General features: G+C 50.4%; 1 protein-coding gene across 1 annotated transcript in view; it reads right to left on the reverse strand.

Moving 5' to 3' along the window:
• The window catches only part of NPAS3 (neuronal PAS domain protein 3), a 1,714,960-nt gene that overhangs the window by 698,674 nt on the left and 995,845 nt on the right, over positions 1-20,441 (reverse strand). Inside the window, exon 4 of the mRNA XM_086936951.1 lies at positions 17,154-17,243. Coding sequence (XP_086793077.1) covers positions 17,154-17,243 — 90 coding nt within the window. The remainder of the gene's footprint in view (positions 1-17,153; positions 17,244-20,441) is intronic.

Raw genomic sequence — 20,441 nt, forward strand, 5'->3', positions numbered from 1 at the left:
TTGTCCCCCTAAAACAAACCTAGGCCCCACCCCTGTCCCCAAGCCCTTAAAAACACACCCAGGCCCTATATATATATGGTCTGTCATCCACTTCAAGGAAAAGAAATGGGATCCAGTGGACACCTTGGACGCATCTCGATGACCTGGACTTTGCAGGGTACGTGGCCCTAATCTCCCACACCCATCTGCAGATGAAAGAGAAGAAAAACAATGTGGCAGCCACGTCACTGCACCTTGGCCTTAACATCCACAGGGGAAAAACCAAGATCCTGAAGGCTAACACGTCCGGCACAAATGCAGTCACTCTTGCAGGCGATGCACTGGAGGATGGTGAGGCGTTCACCTACCTGGGCAGTGCTATAGACAAGCAGGGCGGCACAGACGCCGACGTCAACACTAGAATCGGCAAAGCGAGGGCTGCCTTCATTCAGCTAAAGGAGACCTGCAGCGCCAAGGCCCGAATGCTGCAAATTAACAACAGACTTTTTAAAACTAACGTAAGATCAGTCCTTCTGAATGGAACACCTGCTTGACGGGCTACAGTGACCACCACCAACAAAGTCCAGACCTTCATCAACACCTGTCTGAGGGCATTCCTGCAAACCCGCCTGGCCAAACACCATCCACAACAATGACCAATTGTAGTACACCTTCGAACTCCCTGCTCATGAAGAAATCATGACAAGACGCTGGGGCTGGATAGGTCACACCCTCCGCAAGCCCGCAACAAACACCACCAGGCAAACCCTGACCTGGAACTCTCCAGGGAACAGGAAAAGAGGAAGGCGAAGAAACACCTGGCGCGGAGGCCTCAAGGCTGGGTGCAAGGAGAGGGGTTAAGCCTGGAGTCAGATTGAAAGTAAAGCCCCGGACAGAGGTGGCTGGAGAGTCCTGGTTGATGGCTGATACCCCAGGAGGGGTAGTAGGCATAACTAAGGGGTCAGGAGATGTAAGAGATAGTGCACAGGCCTCCATGCAATATATGGGAGTAGGAGTAAATGGAAGGAGGAGACACTGCATGGGGTCCCCGTGCGATGTATGAGAGTAGAGGTACAGGGAGATAGTGCAGAGGGCCCCGTGTGATATATGGGAGTAGAGGTATAGGGAGATAGTGCAGAGGGCCCCGTGTGATATATGGGAGATGGGGCCCTGGGATGTCGGAGACACTGCACAGGAGCCATGCTTCTGTAAATGAGAGCGTGGGTATTTCTATGTAGATGGGTGTAAAGTGCTGTCTTCTACCTAGGGGAGTCTCACGGCGATTCAGGAAGGATACATGTAGGATGGTGAAAAGACTTGACAATCCTTATTAACACGTCAGTCAGTAGGTTGACGGGCAGGTGAATAGAGGTGAAGTACAGATCACAGAGTCGCAGGGTCACTCATGCTCGAGGCATCTATCCAGGCTTAGGTGTCTGATTGGCTGAGAGCCTGAACAGAGTCAGGAGTAGTGGAGCCTACAGCTAGCCTCCAGGTGGGACAGAGGAGGGTGACCAGAGCACTGGGTGGAGGGGCGCGTTGGCAGGTGCCCTCCCTCTCTGAGGTGGTGCCAGAGTGTTCCAGAGGGTGGAGCCAGAGTGTTCCAGAGGGTGGAGCCAGTGTGTTCCAGAGGGAGGTGCCAGAGTGTTCCAGAGGGAGGTGCCAGAGTGTTCCAGAGGGTGGAGCCAGAGTGTTCCAGAGGGAGGTGCCAGAGTGTTCCAGAGGGTGGAGCCAGAGTGTTCCAGAGGGTGGAGCCAGAGTGTTCCAGAGGGTGGAGCCAGTGTGTTCCAGAGGGAGGTGCCAGAGTGTTCCAGAGGGAGGTGCCAGAGTGTTCCAGAGGGTGGAGCTAGAGTGTTCCAGAGGGAGGTGCCAGAGTGTTCCAGAGGGTGGAGCCAGAGTGTTCCAGAGGGTGGAGCCAGAGTGTTCCAGAGGGAGGTGCCAGAGTGTTCCAGAAGGTGGACCTAGAGTGTTCCAGAGGGAGGTGCCAGAGTGTTCCAGAGGGAGGTGCCAGAGTGTTCCAGAGGGAGGTGCCAGTGTGTTCCAGAGGGTGGAGCTAGAGTGTTCCAGAGGGTGGAGCCAGAGTGTTCCAGAGGGTGGAGCCAGAGTGTTCCAGAGGGTGGAGCCAGAGTGTTCCAGAGGGAGGTGCCAGAGTGTTCCAGAAGGTGGACCTAGAGTGTTCCAGAGGGAGGTGCCAGAGTGTTCCAGAGGGTGGAGCCAGAGTGTTCCAGAGGGAGGTGCCAGAGTGTTCCAGAGGGTGGAGCTAGAGTGTTCCAGAGGGAGGTGCCAGAGTGTTCCAGAGGGTGGAGCCAGAGTGTTCCAGAGGGAGGTGCCAGAGTATTCCAGAGGGTGGAGCCAGAGTGTTTCAGAGGATGGAGCCAGAGTGTTCCATATGTAGGTGCAGAGTGTTCCAGAGGGTGGAACCAGAGTGTTCCAAAGGATGGAACCAGAGTGTTCCAGAGGGAGGTGCCAGAGTGTTCCAGAGGGTGGAGCCCGAGTGTTCCAGAGGGATGTGCCAGAGTGTTCCAGAGGGTGGAGCTCGAGTGTTCCAGAGGGATGTGCCAGAGTGTTCCAGAGGGTGGAGCTCGAGTGTTCCAGAGGGATGTGCCAGAGTGTTCCAGAGGGTGGAGCCAGAGTGTTCCAGAGGGTGGAGTGTTCCAGAGGGCGGAGCCAGAGTGTTCCAGAGGGAGGTGCCAGAGTGTTCCAGAGGGTGGAGCTCGAGTGTTCCAGAGGGATGTGCCAGAGTGTTCCAGAGGGTGGAGCTCGAGTGTTCCAGAGGGATGTGCCAGAGTGTTCCAGAGGGTGGAGCCAGAGTGTTCCAGAGGGTGGAGTGTTCCAGAGGGCGGAGCCAGAGTGTTCCAGAGGGAGGTGCCAGAGTGTACCATAGGGTGGAGCCAGAGTGTTCCAGAGGGTGGAGCCAGTGTGTTCCAGAGGGTGGAGTGTTCCAGAGGGTGGAGCCAGAGTGTTCCAGAGGGCGGAGCCAGAGTGTTCCAGAGGGAGGTGCCAGAGTGTACCATAGGGTGGAGCCAGAGTGTTCCAGAGGGTGGAGCCAGAGTGTTCCAGAGGGTGGAGCCAGTGCGTTCCAGAGGGAGGTGCCAGAGTGTTCCAGAGGGTGGAGCCAGAGTGTTCCAGAGGGTGGAGCCAGTGTGTTCCAGAGGGAGGTGCCAGAGTGTTCCAGAGGGTGGAGCCAGAGTGTTCCAGAGGGTGGAGCCAGTGTGTTCCAGAGGGATGTGCCAGAGTGTTCCAGAGGGTGGAGCTCGAGTGTTCCAGAGGGATGTGCCAGAGTGTTCCAGAGGGTGGAGCCAGAGTGTTCCAGAGGGTGGAGTGTTCCAGAGGGCGGAGCCAGAGTGTTCCAGAGGGAGGTGCCAGAGTGTACCATAGGGTGGAGCCAGAGTGTTCCAGAGGGTGGAGCCAGTGTGTTCCAGAGGGTGGAGTGTTCCAGAGGGTGGAGCCAGAGTGTTCCAGAGGGCGGAGCCAGAGTGTTCCAGAGGGAGGTGCCAGAGTGTACCATAGGGTGGAGCCAGAGTGTTCCAGAGGGTGGAGCCAGAGTGTTCCAGAGGGCGGAGCCAGAGTGTTCCAGAGGGAGGTGCCAGAGTGTTCCAGAGGGTGGAGCCAGAGTGTTTCAGAGGATGGAGCCAGAGTGTTCCAGAGGGCGGAGCTAGAGTGTTCCAGAGGGAGGTGCTAGAGTGTTCTAGAGGGTGGAGCCAGAGTGTTCCAGAGGGTGGAGCTAGAGTGTTCCAGAGGGAGGTGCCAGAGTGTTCCAGAGGATGGAGCCTGAGGGTTCCAGAGGGTGGAGCCAGAGTGTTCCAGAGGGTGGAGCTAGAGTGTTCCAGAGGGAGGTGCCAGAGTGTTCCAGAGGGTGGAGCCAGAGTGTTCCAGAGGGTGGAGCTAGAGTGTTCCAGAGGGTGGAGCCAGAGTGTTCCAGAGGGTGGAGCCAGAGTGTTCCAGAGGGTGGAGCCAGAGTGTTCCATAGGTAGGTGCAGAGTGTTCCAGAGGGTGGAGCCAGAGTGTTCCAGAGGGTGGAGCTAGAGTGTTCCAGAGGGAGGTGCCAGAGTGTTCCAGAGGGTGGAGCCAGAGTGTTCCAGAGGGTGGAGTGTTCCAGAGGGCGGAGCCAGAGTGTTCCAGAGGGAGGTGCCAGAGTGTACCATAGGGTGGAGCCAGAGTGTTCCAGAGGGTGGAGCCAGTGTGTTCCAGAGGGTGGAGTGTTCCAGAGGGTGGAGCCAGAGTGTTCCAGAGGGCGGAGCCAGAGTGTTCCAGAGGGAGGTGCCAGAGTGTACCATAGGGTGGAGCCAGAGTGTTCCAGAGGGTGGAGCCAGAATGTTCCAGAGGGCGGAGCCAGAGTGTTCCAGAGGGAGGTGCCAGAGTGTACCATAGGGTGGAGCCAGAGTGTTCCAGAGGATGGAGCCAGAGTGTTCCAGAGGGCGGAGCTAGAGTGTTCCAGAGGGCTGAGCCAGAGTGTTCCAGAGGGTGGAGCCAGAGTGTTCCAGAGGGCGGAGCCAGAGTGTTCCAGAGGGAGGTACCAGAGTGTTCCAGAGGGTGGAGCCAGAGTGTTCCAGAGGATGGAGCCAGAGTGTTCCAGAGGGCGGAGCTAGAGTGTTCCAGAGGGAGGTGCCAGAGTGTTCTAGAGGGTGGAGCCAGAGTGTTCCAGAGGGTGGAGCTAGAGTGTTCCAGAGGGAGGTGCCAGAGTGTTCCAGAGGATGGAGCCTGAGGGTTCCAGAGGGTGGAGCCAGAGTGTTCCAGAGGGTGGAGCTAGAGTGTTCCAGAGGGAGGTGCCAGAGTGTTCCAGAGGGTGGAGCCAGAGTGTTCCAGAGGGTGGAGCTAGAGTGTTCCAGAGGGTGGAGCCAGAGTGTTCCAGAGGGTGGAGCCTAGGGGGTTTTTCTCATACCTGTTTGTATTTTGCATACTGACATACTTCTGCCCATGGTCGCCTTCCACATCTTAACCCAGATCCGCCTAGACAGAGCTCTGGGAGATTGTGTGTGGCCTGTTAGACATCAAGTCCGACCCTGTGACACTGCCAAGAGACAGAACACAGCTGAACAACTGAAGCCAGAGGTCTGCCCATCAATGTCTCCTGTGTAAGACGTGGAAGCAGACAAGAGACAGCTGAACTGTGGGTAGGAACGAGACTGCCCGGACCCAGCCCTGTGTGTTTTGTTCTACAAAAGGACCCTGCCTGCTGATCCCCGGGAGGGCACAGGAAATGCAACTTTTACTTTCAAGGACTAGAACTTTGCAGTAACTGGCGCAATTTGTGTTACTTCACCTAATTGTACTCATAAAACATGTTTTAGGACCAGAGGAGGCTGTCTTAGAGATACAGCGGCTTATTTATGTGAGGCGTGCGCCGCCCAGCATCACGTTTTTTTACACTCTGGCGGCACAGGCCTCTCAATCATGTCTATGAGGCGATGGAGTGAGGCAAGTCAGTGCAAACTGCTGCGTTGCCTCACTCTGCGTCAAGGAGGCGTTCCATGGGCGTTGCGGTGGCCGTTGCCGCGCAGAACCCATGGATGTTGACGCTGCCCCAGATTTACTTAATCATGTAAACCTGGGACATGCGCCAAAACCTTACACCTCCCCAGAGCACGTGTAACGAGGAGAAATATTTTTATTTCTTCTCTTTCCAAGTGAGCTGCATTCTGCAGTACACATGTAAGAGGAAAAGCCTCTCCAGATTGTTTTTGTGCAGGAAGGAGCCTCTTCCTGCACACAAATGATCCTGCCTGCAATGGAGGCACGCTTGCACCATGATGCAAGGATTCCTGCTTTGGCTCTAGGCTGCCAAAACAGCGCTAGCAGAGGCAGAAAGGACAGGAGGGCACTGTATTGCTTAAATATGGCTTCCCTTTCGCATAAGACAGTGCAGCATAGTGCCTCGCTGTGCTGCCGTGAGCCAAAATCCACAGATGAGGCTCACAGTGTTTGCCTGTCCAGGAGCTAGTCTAGCACGGTGGGGGGGTGGGGCTCCCACTGAGCACCCAGGCTTACTACGCAAAGCTGGTTAATGCCATCAAAGGCTGTAGTTCAACTCTAAACTGCACACTTCTTCGGCACACCACTCTTCCTCTGGGGCTGTCTGGCCATGGACATCAATGCCGCTGCATTGGGCATAGTGTGCAGTCTCCTTCTGAACCCCGACGTGTCATGGCGGATCTCGGGTGCACCTTATGCATGCTGTGTGCTGGTGTGATGATGGACGGTGTGTCACAGTTTGTTGCATCTCAGAGTAAAGCCTTGCCTTACCCTTCGATGCGACACCCACTGCTCCCGGCTGGCACTTGCACCAACCTTGGAGGTATGACCCGTACACAAGCCCCTTCAGGCCTGAGCCCAGGCCATGCTGCTCTGAAGCCCCTTGACACTGCTCAAGGACCATGTGGCACCTTTACCCGCCCCCTCTTTTTTCAGTAACAGCTGTAGGGTTTCCAAAGATTACATGGAACAAAAGGTCCGAGGTTCACAAGTGTGCTTAGTGCAAGACAAGTGCTGAGGTGCTGACAATCTGTTGTGTTAAGTACCTCATTTAGCAGTCTTTTTGTAAACGTTGCTGAGTCAATAAAGTTTCCAGAGTTTTTTTTAACCTCTATTAGCCAAAACCATTCTAGTGAAAAATGTGCACACCCCACTCTAAGAGTTTTAGCAAGCCATGGTGCCCTCAAGTTGCGCATGTTGTCATCGGGTGCCACAGGTCCTACACTCAGGCGCCACTGTGTTGAGTTTGTTCAGAGTCTGTGTGTTATTATGACCTCAACACAACTTGTTTACTACCCGGCTTTCACCCCTTGTAAGATTGGGCTCGCAGAGTTACACTGGCATAATTCATATCATTTAAGGAATTTCACATTATGCTTGTTGTTAGATTTGGGGGTCTCTAGTTGGCACAGGTAGGTACTTGTGACAAATGGGACCTCTCCTCTAGTCAGAACAAGGGGGATTACACTCCTAAAATAACCCCTGCTCACCCTCTAGGTAGCGTGGCGAGAGCAGTCAAGGCTTAGTTCAGAGGCGTTGTAAGTTAAGCAGTTGTGACCACATATAGTAACCGGTTTTATATCAAAAATAAGTAGACTTTATATAGAGTTACCACAATGCCATAAATGACAAAAATACACACTATTACTTTAAGATGGTAAATTTAAGCTTAGTTCAGTTCAGTTCTTAGATGTGACACTCCACGTCAATGTACCTTAGGTTGTGTTGCGCTTCCACAACAAGCAATGTCGCAGCGATGGGAAATGCGCAAAGAAATAAAGACGTGAAGATCTTCCAGATGCGGCACGCTTCTCAGGGATGCGAGAAGTTCTCGGTCTGATGCGTGGACTACAGCGGTGACATCCAAGATGCGATGGCAGCAGCTCCAGCGGCTACGTTCTTCTCCCACGATGCATGAAGCTCCCGCTCGATGCGACAACTACAGCAGCGACATCCAAGATGCGACGGCAGCAGCTCAGATGGTGGAGCGCTTCTCGGGGATGCGAGGTACTCTTGGTCGATGCGGTGCAATGCGATAATTCCAGCGGCGACACCCTCCTTCGGAGTTGCGACGGCAGGCACAGCAACGGCAACACGCTCCGACCTCGTTGCAAGATTCTTCTCCTGATGTGGTGCAGTGCGACAGCTCCAGCGGAGACACCCTCCTTCGGAGTTGCGACAGCAGGCACAGCGACTGCGACACGCTTCTTCTCGTTGAGTTGCGCTTCCAGCTCCTTGCGACACACAGTTCCCCAGAAGGCCCAAAACAACAGCAGGCACTTCCAAAAGAACTCTGGGGAGCTGGGGGGGGAAATTCTGTTGTCCCTGAGACTTCAGCAGGAGGCAAGATCTTTTCCAAGCCCTTGGAGATCCTTCACAAGTTGAAAGCAAAGTACACAAAGTTCCTTTCTCCTTTCTTTGGCAGTAAGGCAACCACTGCAGGCCAATCCCCCAAGCAGCACTTCAGCTTGGGAATAGTCTCTCATCAGTTTCTTCAGTTTCCTCTCCTCAGTAAAGGTTTCTTCTTGTAGTCCTAAAGTGATCAAATTTCATGGATCAGGGTGCCAATATTTATACCCCAAAATCCTTTCTTCTCTGAGGGGAGAGGGGCCTATGCCTAGTCCAAACCAGTTCCTGAGCACTTTGTTTACCAGACTTCTCCTTTCCTTTCACAGTGCAGGGTAGAGACATCAGACACCCCACAGGAGGTGGAGCCAGCGTTGTGGAAGGCAAGTACAGTCCTGGAGCACTTTGTTGACAGAACTCCTTCTCTTCTCTCAGTGTGCAGGGCAGAGATATCAGCCGCTCCCTAGGAGGTAGTGCCAGCATTTATTTATTTTATGGAGTTTGTAGAGCGCGCAGCTACCCCCGAAGGGGTGTCCCGGCGCTAAAATCCAGGGGTTACCAAGTGAAAGGGGAAGTGAAAAAGAAGACAATGAAAGGGAGACTAGAGTCAGGAGAAGAGCCAGGTTTTAAGTTTGGCTCGGAAGATGGTTTCAGAGGGACAAAACCTCAGCTCAAGTGGAAGGGAGTTCCAAAGTCTGGCAGCAATGACACCGAAACCTCTGCCACCGGTTCTGGACAGTCTGAAACGGGGCGAGATCAGGAGGCGGAGGTCATTGGATCTCAAGGATCTGGTGGAGCGGGATATCGAGACCCGATTTTTCAGGTAAGTAGGACCGAAGTTGTTGACGGCTCGATAGGTAAGAGTGAGGACCTTAAACTGGATGCGGCTAGCCACAGGGAGCCAGTGGAGTTTCCTCCGATATGCAGAGACAGATTGACGGTACGGGATATTACCGATCAGTCTGGCTGCAGCATTCTGGACAATCTGCAGCCGACCAATCAGGTACTGGGGAGCCCCTGCATAGAGGCTGTTGGCATAATCCAAGTGGGACGTGATAAGGGCCTGGGTAACTGTGCGGCGGGAATCCATGGGGAGGTAAGGGAGGATCTTTCTTATCATGCGTAGTTTCATGAAGCAGGCGGAAGTAACTTTATTGATCTGAGTTTTACATGACAGGGAGTCATCAAATTGGAAACCAAGATTCCGTGCCGAGTGAACCGGGGATGGGGCAGGATCAAGAGCCGTAGGCCACCACCAAGAAGAGGGAATAGAGGTTTTCTGATTAAAAAACAGAACCTCAGTTTTATCTGCGTTCAATCTAAGGTGGTTCGTAGTCATCCAGCCACTGATGTTATTAAGGCATTGGCGAAAGTTGAGGAATGCGGAGTCCGAGTGGTCCCGAAAGGAAAACACCAGCTGTGTGTCGTCGGCGTAAGAGACCACCCTGACTCCGTAAGACTCCACAACGTCAGCCAGGGGGGCCAGATAGACGTTGAAGAACAGGGGGCTTAGGGCAGAGCCCTGCGGCACCCCACAAGATAGAGGTTTTTTCTCTGACTTAAAAGGGCGTAGCAGTACTCTTTGACTTCTGGATGAGAGGAAGGACTCGATCCAGCTGAGGGCAGTGCCACCGATGCCTATCTGCTTAAGACGATCCAGGAGGATGGAGTGAGAGACCGTGTCGAAAGCTGCGGACAGGTCGAGGAGAACCAACATGGCCTCCTCGCCCCTGTCCACGCACTCTCGAATGGTCTCAGACACCTCCAGCAGGGCCGTCTCGGTACTGAATCCCGCTCTGAAACCGGATTGGGATCCATGAAGCAGAGAGTGGTCTTCTAAATAGTCCGTAAGTTGGAGCTGTACGGCTTTTTCCAGGACCTTGGCGGGTTTAGGAAGAAGGGAAATGGGACGGTAGTTGGAAAAGACAGCGGGGTCTGCGTCTGCCTTTTTCAAAATAGGGATCACCAATGCCTCCTTCCAGGTGGTTGGGAAGAAGCCATGGTGAAGGGAGGCATTCCAGACGGTGAGGAAAGGGCAGGCCAGTGAAGGTGCCAGTTCTCCCATGATTTTAGCGGGGACCGGATCAGAGGGGGCACCATATTTACAGCCGATGAGTAGTCTGATAGCCTCGTCCTGGTTGAGTTTGTTGAATGCAAGGAAGGATGGAGACTCAGGGGGACAAGTAGGAAAAGATGGAGTGACAGACTCTGTGGGGAAGGAGACACAGAGTTTGTTGATTTTTTCTAGAAAGAAATCTGAGAGTCCCTCACAAAGAACCTGACTGGCGGTGTTCTGGGGGGCCCTAGCCGGAGGGTTAATAAAGTCTTTAACGATGCTGAAGAGCGTTTTTGATGAATTTTTGGCTTTATTAATTTGAGCGGCAAAGTGGTCTTTCATCGCGCATTTTTTAGGTTTAAGAAATTGTTTTAGGGCCGTTCTGTAAAGATGTTTGGCTTCAGGGTCGTAGTTAAGTCTCCACTTGCGTTCAAGAGCCTTACATCTGCTTTTCTCCTCCCGAAGGGAGGTGGAGAACCAGGGAGCAGAGGGTCGCGACCTGGTGGAGGAGATGGTTATCTGGGGGGCAATAGAATCAATTGCTTTAAGGAGAGTAGAGTTCAACCTGGAGACATTTTCATCAATGTCCGGGGAGAGGTGCTCCGATTGATAGTGGAATATTGGATCCAGGGTAGCGCAAGTGACCTTATGCCACTTTCTTCCCAGTTCCTTCCTAGGGGCCATTTGGGCAGATTTGCGTCCCAGAGTGATAGAGAATGGGACGAAGAAGTGATCGGTCCAGGTCAGAGGGAGAGGCTGAAGGACAGTGATGAGCGGGAAATTGGCGAATATAAGGTCCAGGGTGTGGCCTGCCACGTGGGTGGAACCTACAACCAGTTGTTTAAGATTGAGGCTCTCCAAGGTGTCCACCAGGTTGGTAGCCTTAGCGCATAGCGGGTTGTCGATGTGGAGGTTAAAATCGCCCAGGACAATGAAATTTTGATGTTTAATAGATAGATCAGCCAATAAGTGGACAGGGGCATTGAGGGAGGGGGCGGTGACGGGAGGGGGACAGTAAACTAGTGTGCCAGCTAAGATTGCTGACGCGAAGTCAGAGATTGAGAAGTACATAGCTTCGATTGTACCTATTTCAGCGAGTTTAGTGAAAGTCAACTGGAAAGAGGATTTAAATATGACGGCTAGACCACCACCAGACTTACCTCCGGCCCGATTCAGGCATTTGATGTCATAACCTGGGGGGATAGCCAGATAAATATCCGGTGAGGAAGAGTCTGTGATCCAAGACTCAGTTAGGAAGAGAATATCCCATTCATCAGACGAGATGGACATCCAGATGTCATTGGCGTGACGGGGAAGAGATCGGCAATTAATCAGACCTGCTCGCAAGGTGTACTGATTAGAGGAGGATGGCTGTGGTGGTGGGCAAGGGGAGAAACGAGGTTGGCAGAGCGGGAGTGTAAAGTTGCATTGTGGGCAGAGATAATGAGCGGTTTCCAGGTGATTAGGGATGCAGCGAGGGCAGGTCGGGCATGAACGCGTATTAAGTAAGTGTAGTTGGGCAGTAGTCCAGCAGATGCGGGTGGGGCTGGTGGAAGAGGCAGGGGGACTGGCCCTGGGCCCGGTCCAGGCCCGGACGGGCCCAGACGGGCTTGCCTTTGGCGCGCCTTTGTGGATGGCAGCATTGTGGATGGCAGGCACAGCCCTATTCAGAGTTCAAGTGCAACTCCTCCCTCCCATGTAGATGCAGATCTCTCTATTCACCACTGGGTGACTCAGCCTGTCTCTTGGAATTCCCCAGCCCGTCACTTCATGAAACCAGACATAGGAATACACAACCTAGCAGAGGCAGGTTTGAATGGTTAGACAAGCAAAGAACTACTTTCTAAAAGTGGTTTTTGCAAACACAGAATATTAAAATAAACTTCACTAAAAGATGTATTTTATTATTATGAGTTCAGGCATACTAAACTCGAATTTCTACCATGTTCTCTGAGCCTGTTAGGATTATAAAATGTAACAATTCTAACAGCCCATTCTGGCCTATGGAGAACAGGTATCCTTGCAAAAGTGAAAAACGAAAATGGCTGTAATTCACTATTAGAACATGCCACACACATCAGGGCTTGTCCTACCATATACTTACAAGGCATCCTGTGTAGTGTGGCTCAGGGGTTAGAGGCGGCAGACCCGGAAGCTGAGATCGGCCCTGGACCAGGGTTCAATTCCCCACCCCGACGGGGGTTGGGCTCAATAATATCACGGGCTCGATAATTCTCGCTCCGGTGCCTACTCGACTCACGGGTTCACACTCTGCGACTCTGGGCAATAGCTTGCTTAATCTCCACAACGGCCCCTCGCGGCGGGATGCCTGGCTTTCACCTTGTGGATACCCTGCCGGGGTATCTCACAGGGGAATACCAGGACGGGTTCCCTAAGCAAGCGCATAGATGCCTGCGATGTGGGCGATTTGCGCTATATAAATACATGTACATTTACATTTACCCTGCCCTAGGGCCTAACATAGGGGTGACTGATATGAAGAAAAGGGAAGGTTTAGGGACTGACAAGTGGGTGCACTTCCCCGGTCAGCATGACAGTACCAGACTGCACACAGGCTCTGCAATGGCAGACCTTAGACACATTTTACAAGGCTGATTCTGTGGGTGGCACACCAGCAGCATTTGGATTTACACTCCCTGGGCACACTCAGTGCACTAAACTAGGGTATGACAAGTAAACCAAATAGCCAAACATGGAACCACTGATTAATACATCAATTTACAATAGGGAGCACTTGCACTGTGGCCCTGGATAGCAGTGGCACAGTGCCCAAAGCATCTAACACCAGCAAAATACATGAGGCAACAGCAAAAAATGGAAGGGAGACCCACGCCAATGGTGCCAGGTCTAACACTTGTTATGCAAAATTCACAAATCTATGCCACTTCGCACAATTCTATGCAGTTCGTACCAGGAGTTTACCACGAGCGTTGGGAACAGTGTGAAGAGCAGAAATCAAGCAGCTGTTATTTGTGTCGCTTGTGTTTCTTGCACTATTTTCAGCACAAACAATTGACACGAGGTTGCATTTCACTCCAAAATATAGCGCCAATTGAACGATTTGCATGTCACATAATTGCCCATAGTTTTGCGTAATTTTGCCAACCTTTCAAAAAGTAAATCACACAATTTCCACCCACCCCTAACTTTCTTGCTTCTGTGTCATTAGCAAAAATTGAAGCTTTGCTGGCCTCATCCGCAGGTGGTGCAATAGCTTGCCAAGATCCCAGTTTGTCCCTTTGTGAAACCTGCACATTTTTAGGTAGAGCCTGGGCTGCGCATGCGCTGCTCTGCGAGGCATGCTGCATTGGACCATGTAAATGAAGCCCTGCCCACTCTCCACCCATATTTGTCATTGGCTTGTGTCATTGTCCTTCGTAAATGCTGACTTCTAATTCATAAATAGGCTTCTTTGTCCCTACTTAGTACCGCATTGTCTTCATTTGTAACCTCCCATGAGGACACCCCTCTTCCATGTGTTGTTGCTCAGTAGGCTTTAATTACAGTCTCCGAGCACTATTTAGTTTAATGTTTTTTGCATGCTTGTGGTTGCAGGCAGGAGTTCAGGACACAGTCTCTTACAAAGGCTTTATTATTTTTTTAGGTCTCACCTGGCGTTAGCAGCGCGCATGCGCTACCCTCGCCATGCGAGGGCCTTCTGTAATGATACGATTCCAGAAGTACACTTAAAGCACCCCTTTCTTTTCCATTGGATTGCATCATCGTTTATGTAAAACGATGGCGTGTGATTGGAAAGCGGGCTTTTGGGTTACTTGCTTGTCCACTTTTTTGGACAGCCCATATGGACTGGCCGACGCCATGTTTTTTCCTGTGAGGTAGGAGCTCCTCGCACAGCGCACGTTGGCCTCTCCTCCCATCTTTTTTTTTAGGTCTCGCGTGGACGGCTCATCTGGTCAAGCTGACGCCATTGTTTTTATGGGGGGGGGGTTTGTGGGGGAGCTACTTACGCGCATGGACGGCTCATCTGGTCAAGCCAACGCTTTTGTTTTTTGGGGTTTGTGGAGGTGCTCTTTACGCACTTTTAAGGACTACTGCTCTTGTGACGTAATCATTTTTTTGTTTTGGATTTTCCTTCACCTGTGCACTTTAAGGACTACTGCTCTTGCGACGTAACTTTTTTTTGTTCGTAAATTCTTTCACCTACTTATTTTAAAGGATTACTGAGCTTGTGCTTTAGGCATGTTGTGCCAATACTTACGCATTTTGACGGATACCTAGAGGTAGTCATTATATTGGTGTTTATTATTTGACGGACACCTAGAGGTAGTCATTATGTTTGTGTTTATTATTTTGCTGTATTTTGATGATATCTCTGTATTTCCTAAAAAACGCAGTGTTTTCTTTGAAACCGAGCAGCCCAGCACAGAGCCGAGCTTTGAAAAGGCAACATTGTCCAAAAGGGTGAAAGGGAACAGATGGCTGTGGAATATGCAGCTCTTAAGGAGACGGATAAAAAAAAGGTCTAGTTTGACAGATCGTGCTGCACTCCATTCAAGCATGAAGCTCTCTGGCCGGGGAGGGCCGCGCTCTGTTCCCAGCAGCTCGCTACGGGCAACTGCTTCGGGGTTCAGTGAATAGGAAGGCATGTGGGAAAAGCCAAGCTGCGAGCGAGGGGGCGCGCGGATATGGCCGGGCGCCCAATAAACAAGCATTGAAAATGCACTAGGTCTCGCCTTAAATTAAGGTAAAGCCATTTACTTTGCTATACAATACCATTAGCAAAGCAAATTGCTTTAACTTAATCAAAGATGAGACCTATTGTATTTTCAATACTTGTTTTCACAATGCCATGCTGATAGTGTGAATCATGCCTTTTCTTTACTGCCTGCGCAAAATGGGGCAGCATGATTTTCTTAAAACTCATATACTTTTTTTTAAATGCTCCATGCCGCACTTACACCTTAATGTCCGCATGGGGCGTGGCATTAAAAAAAAAAGCATTCGTTTGTCAACTTGACAAACAAATAGTTTTTTTTGTAAAAGCGCTCCGTACCGCGCTTTCACTTTCATGTCGGCCACACCCTTTTCTTTAGAAACTGCTCATCTAAAGAAGGGGCGTGACTAGCATTTGTAATGCAATTATGAAACTATTGTAAATGTGAGACAAATTGCAAAAGCTTGTTTCAGGTTGTCTTTGCTTTGCAGGATCTTTTTGTCTCTTAACAAACTCACCCATGGGGGGAAAATGTTTGCCGACTTTTTCAAGGCTGGCTTTTGTGATTTTCTTTTTTAATACAGAATGTTATCCGTTTTCTGGAGGTTTATCTTTCACAGAACAATTTCTTTTGGTGTTAAGGTGCTATGCAAAATTGTCACAATTGCCACAATAGTCACTGCATGGACACAAAGACGATAAAGCAAAAAACGCGCAACCGTCACAAAATTTAACAGAAAACATTGGAAAGGTAGGAAAGAAAACTTCCTAACATTCATCTTACATTTCTTTTGTTAAAAACTTGGATTTGATGGGAGACGTTCGCAGATGTCACAAAGAACGACAAATTGACGCCATTGCTCATGGCACCATGACCCTTCCTTTCTAGGGGATGTGAGTGATCATCAGTGTGATGGGGCTTTTGTGACGTAGTTCATTGCGCTCCTGTGCAATCTTCAGACAGACACTGACGTCAGCACCCAACTTCCTTTTAACTTTTTAATGAACCCTCTGAAGATTCGCTATGGGGATGCGCTGCTTCGAACCCCAGGTTATTCCAATTAATGAGCCCTCCTCACCTCCACAGAGGAAGCATAAGGTGTTGGCTGACCCTACTCTCTCTAATGTTTACTAACTCAGAAGTAAATCTTACTGGTCAGTAATGAATAGAGTCAAGTTTCCCTCCTTCTGTCCCATGTTGGTTCCTCTGTCGCCTTCTCCCAGCATTACTACAACTGGCATTGACACTCTAGGCCTTATTATTAAGCCTGGGTGGAGTTCGCAGAGTTCCGCTATGCGGAATTCCGCAAAGTGCAAAAAAAAACTATGCCGCGCTACGTGGAGCTCTGCAAGCGATGGAGGGCGTTTGAAAAATGCAGTTTTTAGTGCTGGGCGTTTGTCCGCGCTGTGAAATTATAGTGACGGCACCATGCATAGTGCAAGCGGGCACAAGCGGGCGCTCTTTCCTTTCTGCCGCTCAAGTAGATTTTCTATTCAAACGGCAGCTTTCTCAACGCGAGTGGTCGCGAGCGAACGCGCCTACCCACATTGAGAAATCCGACTGCCCGTGTTGTGGAATCTTGCTGGGAGGTTGAGTTCCCTCGATAGTACTTGCCAACTTAGCGTTGACGAATGCGATTGAGAAAAACTCTCGCTGGGAGGTGGATTTTCCTCACTTGTGCTCGCCAACTTGATTCTGATGAGCACGAGTGAGGAAAAAAACTCTGCTCCGCTGAGCGGAGTTTTTCATAACTCCCCGAGGTCCGCATAATGCAGAGTGCGGAAAACTCCACAAGCTCTTCGAGTGGAGCGGAGTTCACCGCCCAGACTTACTTATTAGGATTTGGGCGGTTAATTCTTATCTGTGCGTAAACCTCTGTTTACCACTAAGTTACAATTACGAGTTGTTAGGTACTTAACGCATTTGGTAGCTATCCAATGCGTTAAATCACCTTTGTTAAAATTTGGCAGGTGAAAGCTGTTGAAACTTATTGGGGGAGAAGCCTAGAGTGTTTACTGTATCATGTGGATTTTGGTGTGTTAAACACAGCAACCCGCATATAGCCAACAATTCATAAGGTGGTGTTTGTCACACTCGATAAATAGCGTATCTTGCACTATGGCTATTTCTCATGTGAGAAAAATAGCGTCTAATCTTGTAACCAGCGCTATGTTCGATCTTAAGCAGGGTGTGCTCAGGACCACTCCGTGTCTGCATATATCAGTGATACGCAAAGTACGGCCCGGGGGGGCACATGCGGCCGTCCTGACCTTCACACGTGGCCCCTGGTCAACCGCAGATTCCATGGCTTATATCTTCTTCGGTGGGGCACAGCACCCTGGCTTCGGGAGTCAGGACAGCCTAACTCCCTGAGTTGGCACTTTCAACTGTGAGCCTACGCACGACCTCCTGACTGAAGAAAAGAAAAGCGCTATACCCCAGCTCTAGCGCCCTCTAGCGTTGCTGTGTGAAGAAACATAAGCAAGTGACCCGTGACACCGAGCCCTGCTGTCCCACCCCATTGATTCCTCGGAAACTATTCAAAGTCAGCGGAGAGATGCCAGTGACTGCCCGCCAACTGCGCATGCGCCTCGAGGACTTACCTGGGACAGACCTAGGTAGATAGACACCGTCTCCGAGATGTACAAAAACTTCCCTTCTTGATTCAGAGCAAAAACAAATCCATCCAGGGACTGTGGGGAAAAGAAAGACCAGGGTGAGTGGAGACACACGGGAACGTGACGGCACATTGGGGGAAGTGACATCATATCAGGGGAAGTGACGTGACACCGAGGAAGTGACGTGACACCACGGAATGGAATGTTACTTCAGGCGATGTGACATTATAAACAAAAACCCAGTCAAAACAGGAGACGCACAGCAACTTGACGGTACATTGGAGGAAGTGACATCATATCAGGGAAAGGGACAATAAACCAGTGAATGTGATGTGACACCAAGGAATGTGACATTATAAAACATAATTTAGTCAGAGCAGAAGACACACAAGGGAACGTGACTCGAAATGGGGAAAAGTGACGTCATATCAAGGAAAGTGACAATAAACCAGGAAAAGTTACATTACACTAGAGAATGTCACATCTTATGATGGAATGTGACATTGCACCAGGGAACGTGACATCGCACCAGGGAACGTGACATTGCACCAGGGAACGTGACATTGCACCAGGGAACGTGACATTGCACTAGGGAACGTGACATTGCATCAGGGAATAAGACATTACATCAGACAATTTGCCATCACATCAGGGAACATGACATCACACCATGGACAGTGAGCTTCAACCAATGAATCTGACTTCGCATCAGGGGGTCTTCAACCACGGAATGTAACATAAAAAGACTGGGGCGTCATTTCAATGACGCTGCATTTATTGGAGCACTTTTGGTAATTGTGCGTTACTTTTTGAGGCCAAAAAAGCGAAAAAAGCGGAGATAAAAGTATCGCCCTATTTATAAGAGGGTGCTAACATGCATAATCGCATATTAGCACCCTTTTTCCCGACTCCTCCCTTTGCATTTCCAATGAGATGCAAAGTGGGCGTCACTGGCCGTACCCCTGATGGACTACCTTGCAAATATCGCTCATGTTTACATCACAATATATACAAGGCAGCCCACATGATTTTAGCAGACGTTAGATTTTGGCGAAAACAAACGTTTTCACCAAAATCTAACGTCTGCTACAATCCTGACTTAGCCATCCCTAAGATAGGGAGTGGACTATGCTGATACGACCCTGTGGGTCGTATCAGCAAGGTTATCGCCGTTTTGCAGAGAACATCGCTGGAAAACCAGCGATGTTCCCTGCAAAACGGTGATAACCTCACTATCTCTGGAATTTTTATCGCCCTGGAGTAACGTGTTGTTAATAAAGTGCTACCAGGGCGGTAAAATCCGAGATAGCTTGCGATAATATAATTATCGCTAAGCACAGCCAGCGATAATTATCGCTGGCCGTTGTTAATATGCCCCTAAGTTCGTAAAATAAAAAAATCAATCAATCAATCAATCAAAAGTGTAATGCCAAGAGTGTTTGCAGGGAGCAGGCGGTTCAAACACAAGGCCGTCTACTCTTGATCACACCCCTTACCTTTTCCTCCCACCGCCCTACACTCCTGGTCTCATGAATACCCAGGCTGCCTGGTCTTGACTCCACCTCATACCTCTGTCTTCCACCACCTACACTGCCTGCCTCTTTATCTCATAAATACTGAGCCTCTCTAGTCTTTTTTCCACCTCGTGCCTCTTTCTTCCACCACCCTACACTTCCTGTCACTTTATCTCATAAATTCTGAGCCTGCCTTGTCTCCATTCTACCACACACCTCTTTCGTGCACCACTCTTCGCTTCCTGTCTCTTTATCTCATAAATACTCAGCTTGTCTAATCTTGACTCCACCTCATACCTCTTCCTTCCACATCCCTACAGTCTCCCTCTCTTTATCTTATACTTTCTGAGCATGCCTAGCCTCGATTCCACGACGATCCTTTTCCTTCCACCATCCTACACTCCCCGTCTCTTTATCCTGAATACCCGGGCTGCCTGGTCTTGATTCCACCCCATGCCTCTTTCTTCCACTGCTCTACACTCCCTGTCTCTTTATCCTGAATACCCAGGCTGCCTGGTCTTGATTCCACCTCACGCCTCTTTCTTCTACTGCTCTACACTCCCTGTCTCTTTATCTCATTAATGCTGCGCCTCTCTAGTCTTGTCTCCACCTCATACCTCTTTCTTCCACTGCTCTACACTCCCTGTCTCTTTATCTCATTAATGCTGAGCCTCTCTAGTCTTGTCTCCACCTCATGCCTCTTTCTTCCACTGCTCTACACTCCCTGTCTCTTTATCTCATTAATGCTGAGCCTCTCTAGTCTTGTCTCCACCTCATGCCTCTTTCTTCCACTGCTCTACACTCCCTGTCTCTTTATCTCATTAATGCTGAGCCTCTCTAGTCTTGTCTCCACCTCATGCCTCTTTCTTCCACTGCTCTACACTCCCTGTCTCTTTATCTCATTAATGCTGCGCCTCTCTAGTCTTGTCTCCACCTCATGCCTCTTTCTTCCACTGCTCTACACTCCCTGTCTCTTTATCTCATTAATGCTGCGCCTCTCTAGTCTTGTCTCCACCTCATGCCTCTTTCTTCCACTGCTCTACACTCCCTGTCTCTTTATCTCATTAATGCTGCGCCTCTCTAGTCTTGTCTCCACCTCATGCCTCTTTCTTCCACTGCTCTACACTCCCTGTCTCTTTATCTCATTAATGCTGCGCCTCTCTAGTCTTGTCTCCACCTCATGCCTCTTTCTTCCACTGCTCTACACTCCCTGTCTCTTTATCTCATTAATGCTGCGCCTCTCTAGTCTTGTCTCCACCTCATGCCTCTTTCTTCCACTGCTCTACACTCCCTGTCTCTTTATCTCATTAATGCTGCGCCTCTCTAGTCTTGTCTCCACCTCATGCCTCTTTCTTCCACTGCTCTACACTCCCTGTCTCTTTATCTCATTAATGCTGCGCCTCTCTAGTCTTGTCTCCACCTCATGCCTCTTTCTTCCACTGCTCTACACTCCCTGTCTCTTTATCTCATTAATGCTGCGCCTCTCTAGTCTTGTCTCCACCTCATGCCTCTTTCTTCCACTGCTCTACACTCCCTGTCTCTTTATCTCATTAATGCTGCGCCTCTCTAGTCTTGTCTCCACCTCATGCCTCTTTCTTCCACTGCTCTACACTCCCTGTCTCTTTATCTCATTAATGCTGCGCCTCTCTAGTCTTGTCTCCACCTCATGCCTCTTTCTTCCACTGCTCTACACTCCCTGTCTCTTTATCTCATTAATGCTGCGCCTCTCTAGTCTTGTCTCCACCTCATGCCTCTTTCT

The sequence above is a fragment of the Lissotriton vulgaris genome, chromosome 9 (assembly GCF_964263255.1).
Source record: "Lissotriton vulgaris chromosome 9, aLisVul1.2, whole genome shotgun sequence".
Classification (NCBI taxonomy): Eukaryota; Metazoa; Chordata; class Amphibia; order Caudata; family Salamandridae; genus Lissotriton; species Lissotriton vulgaris.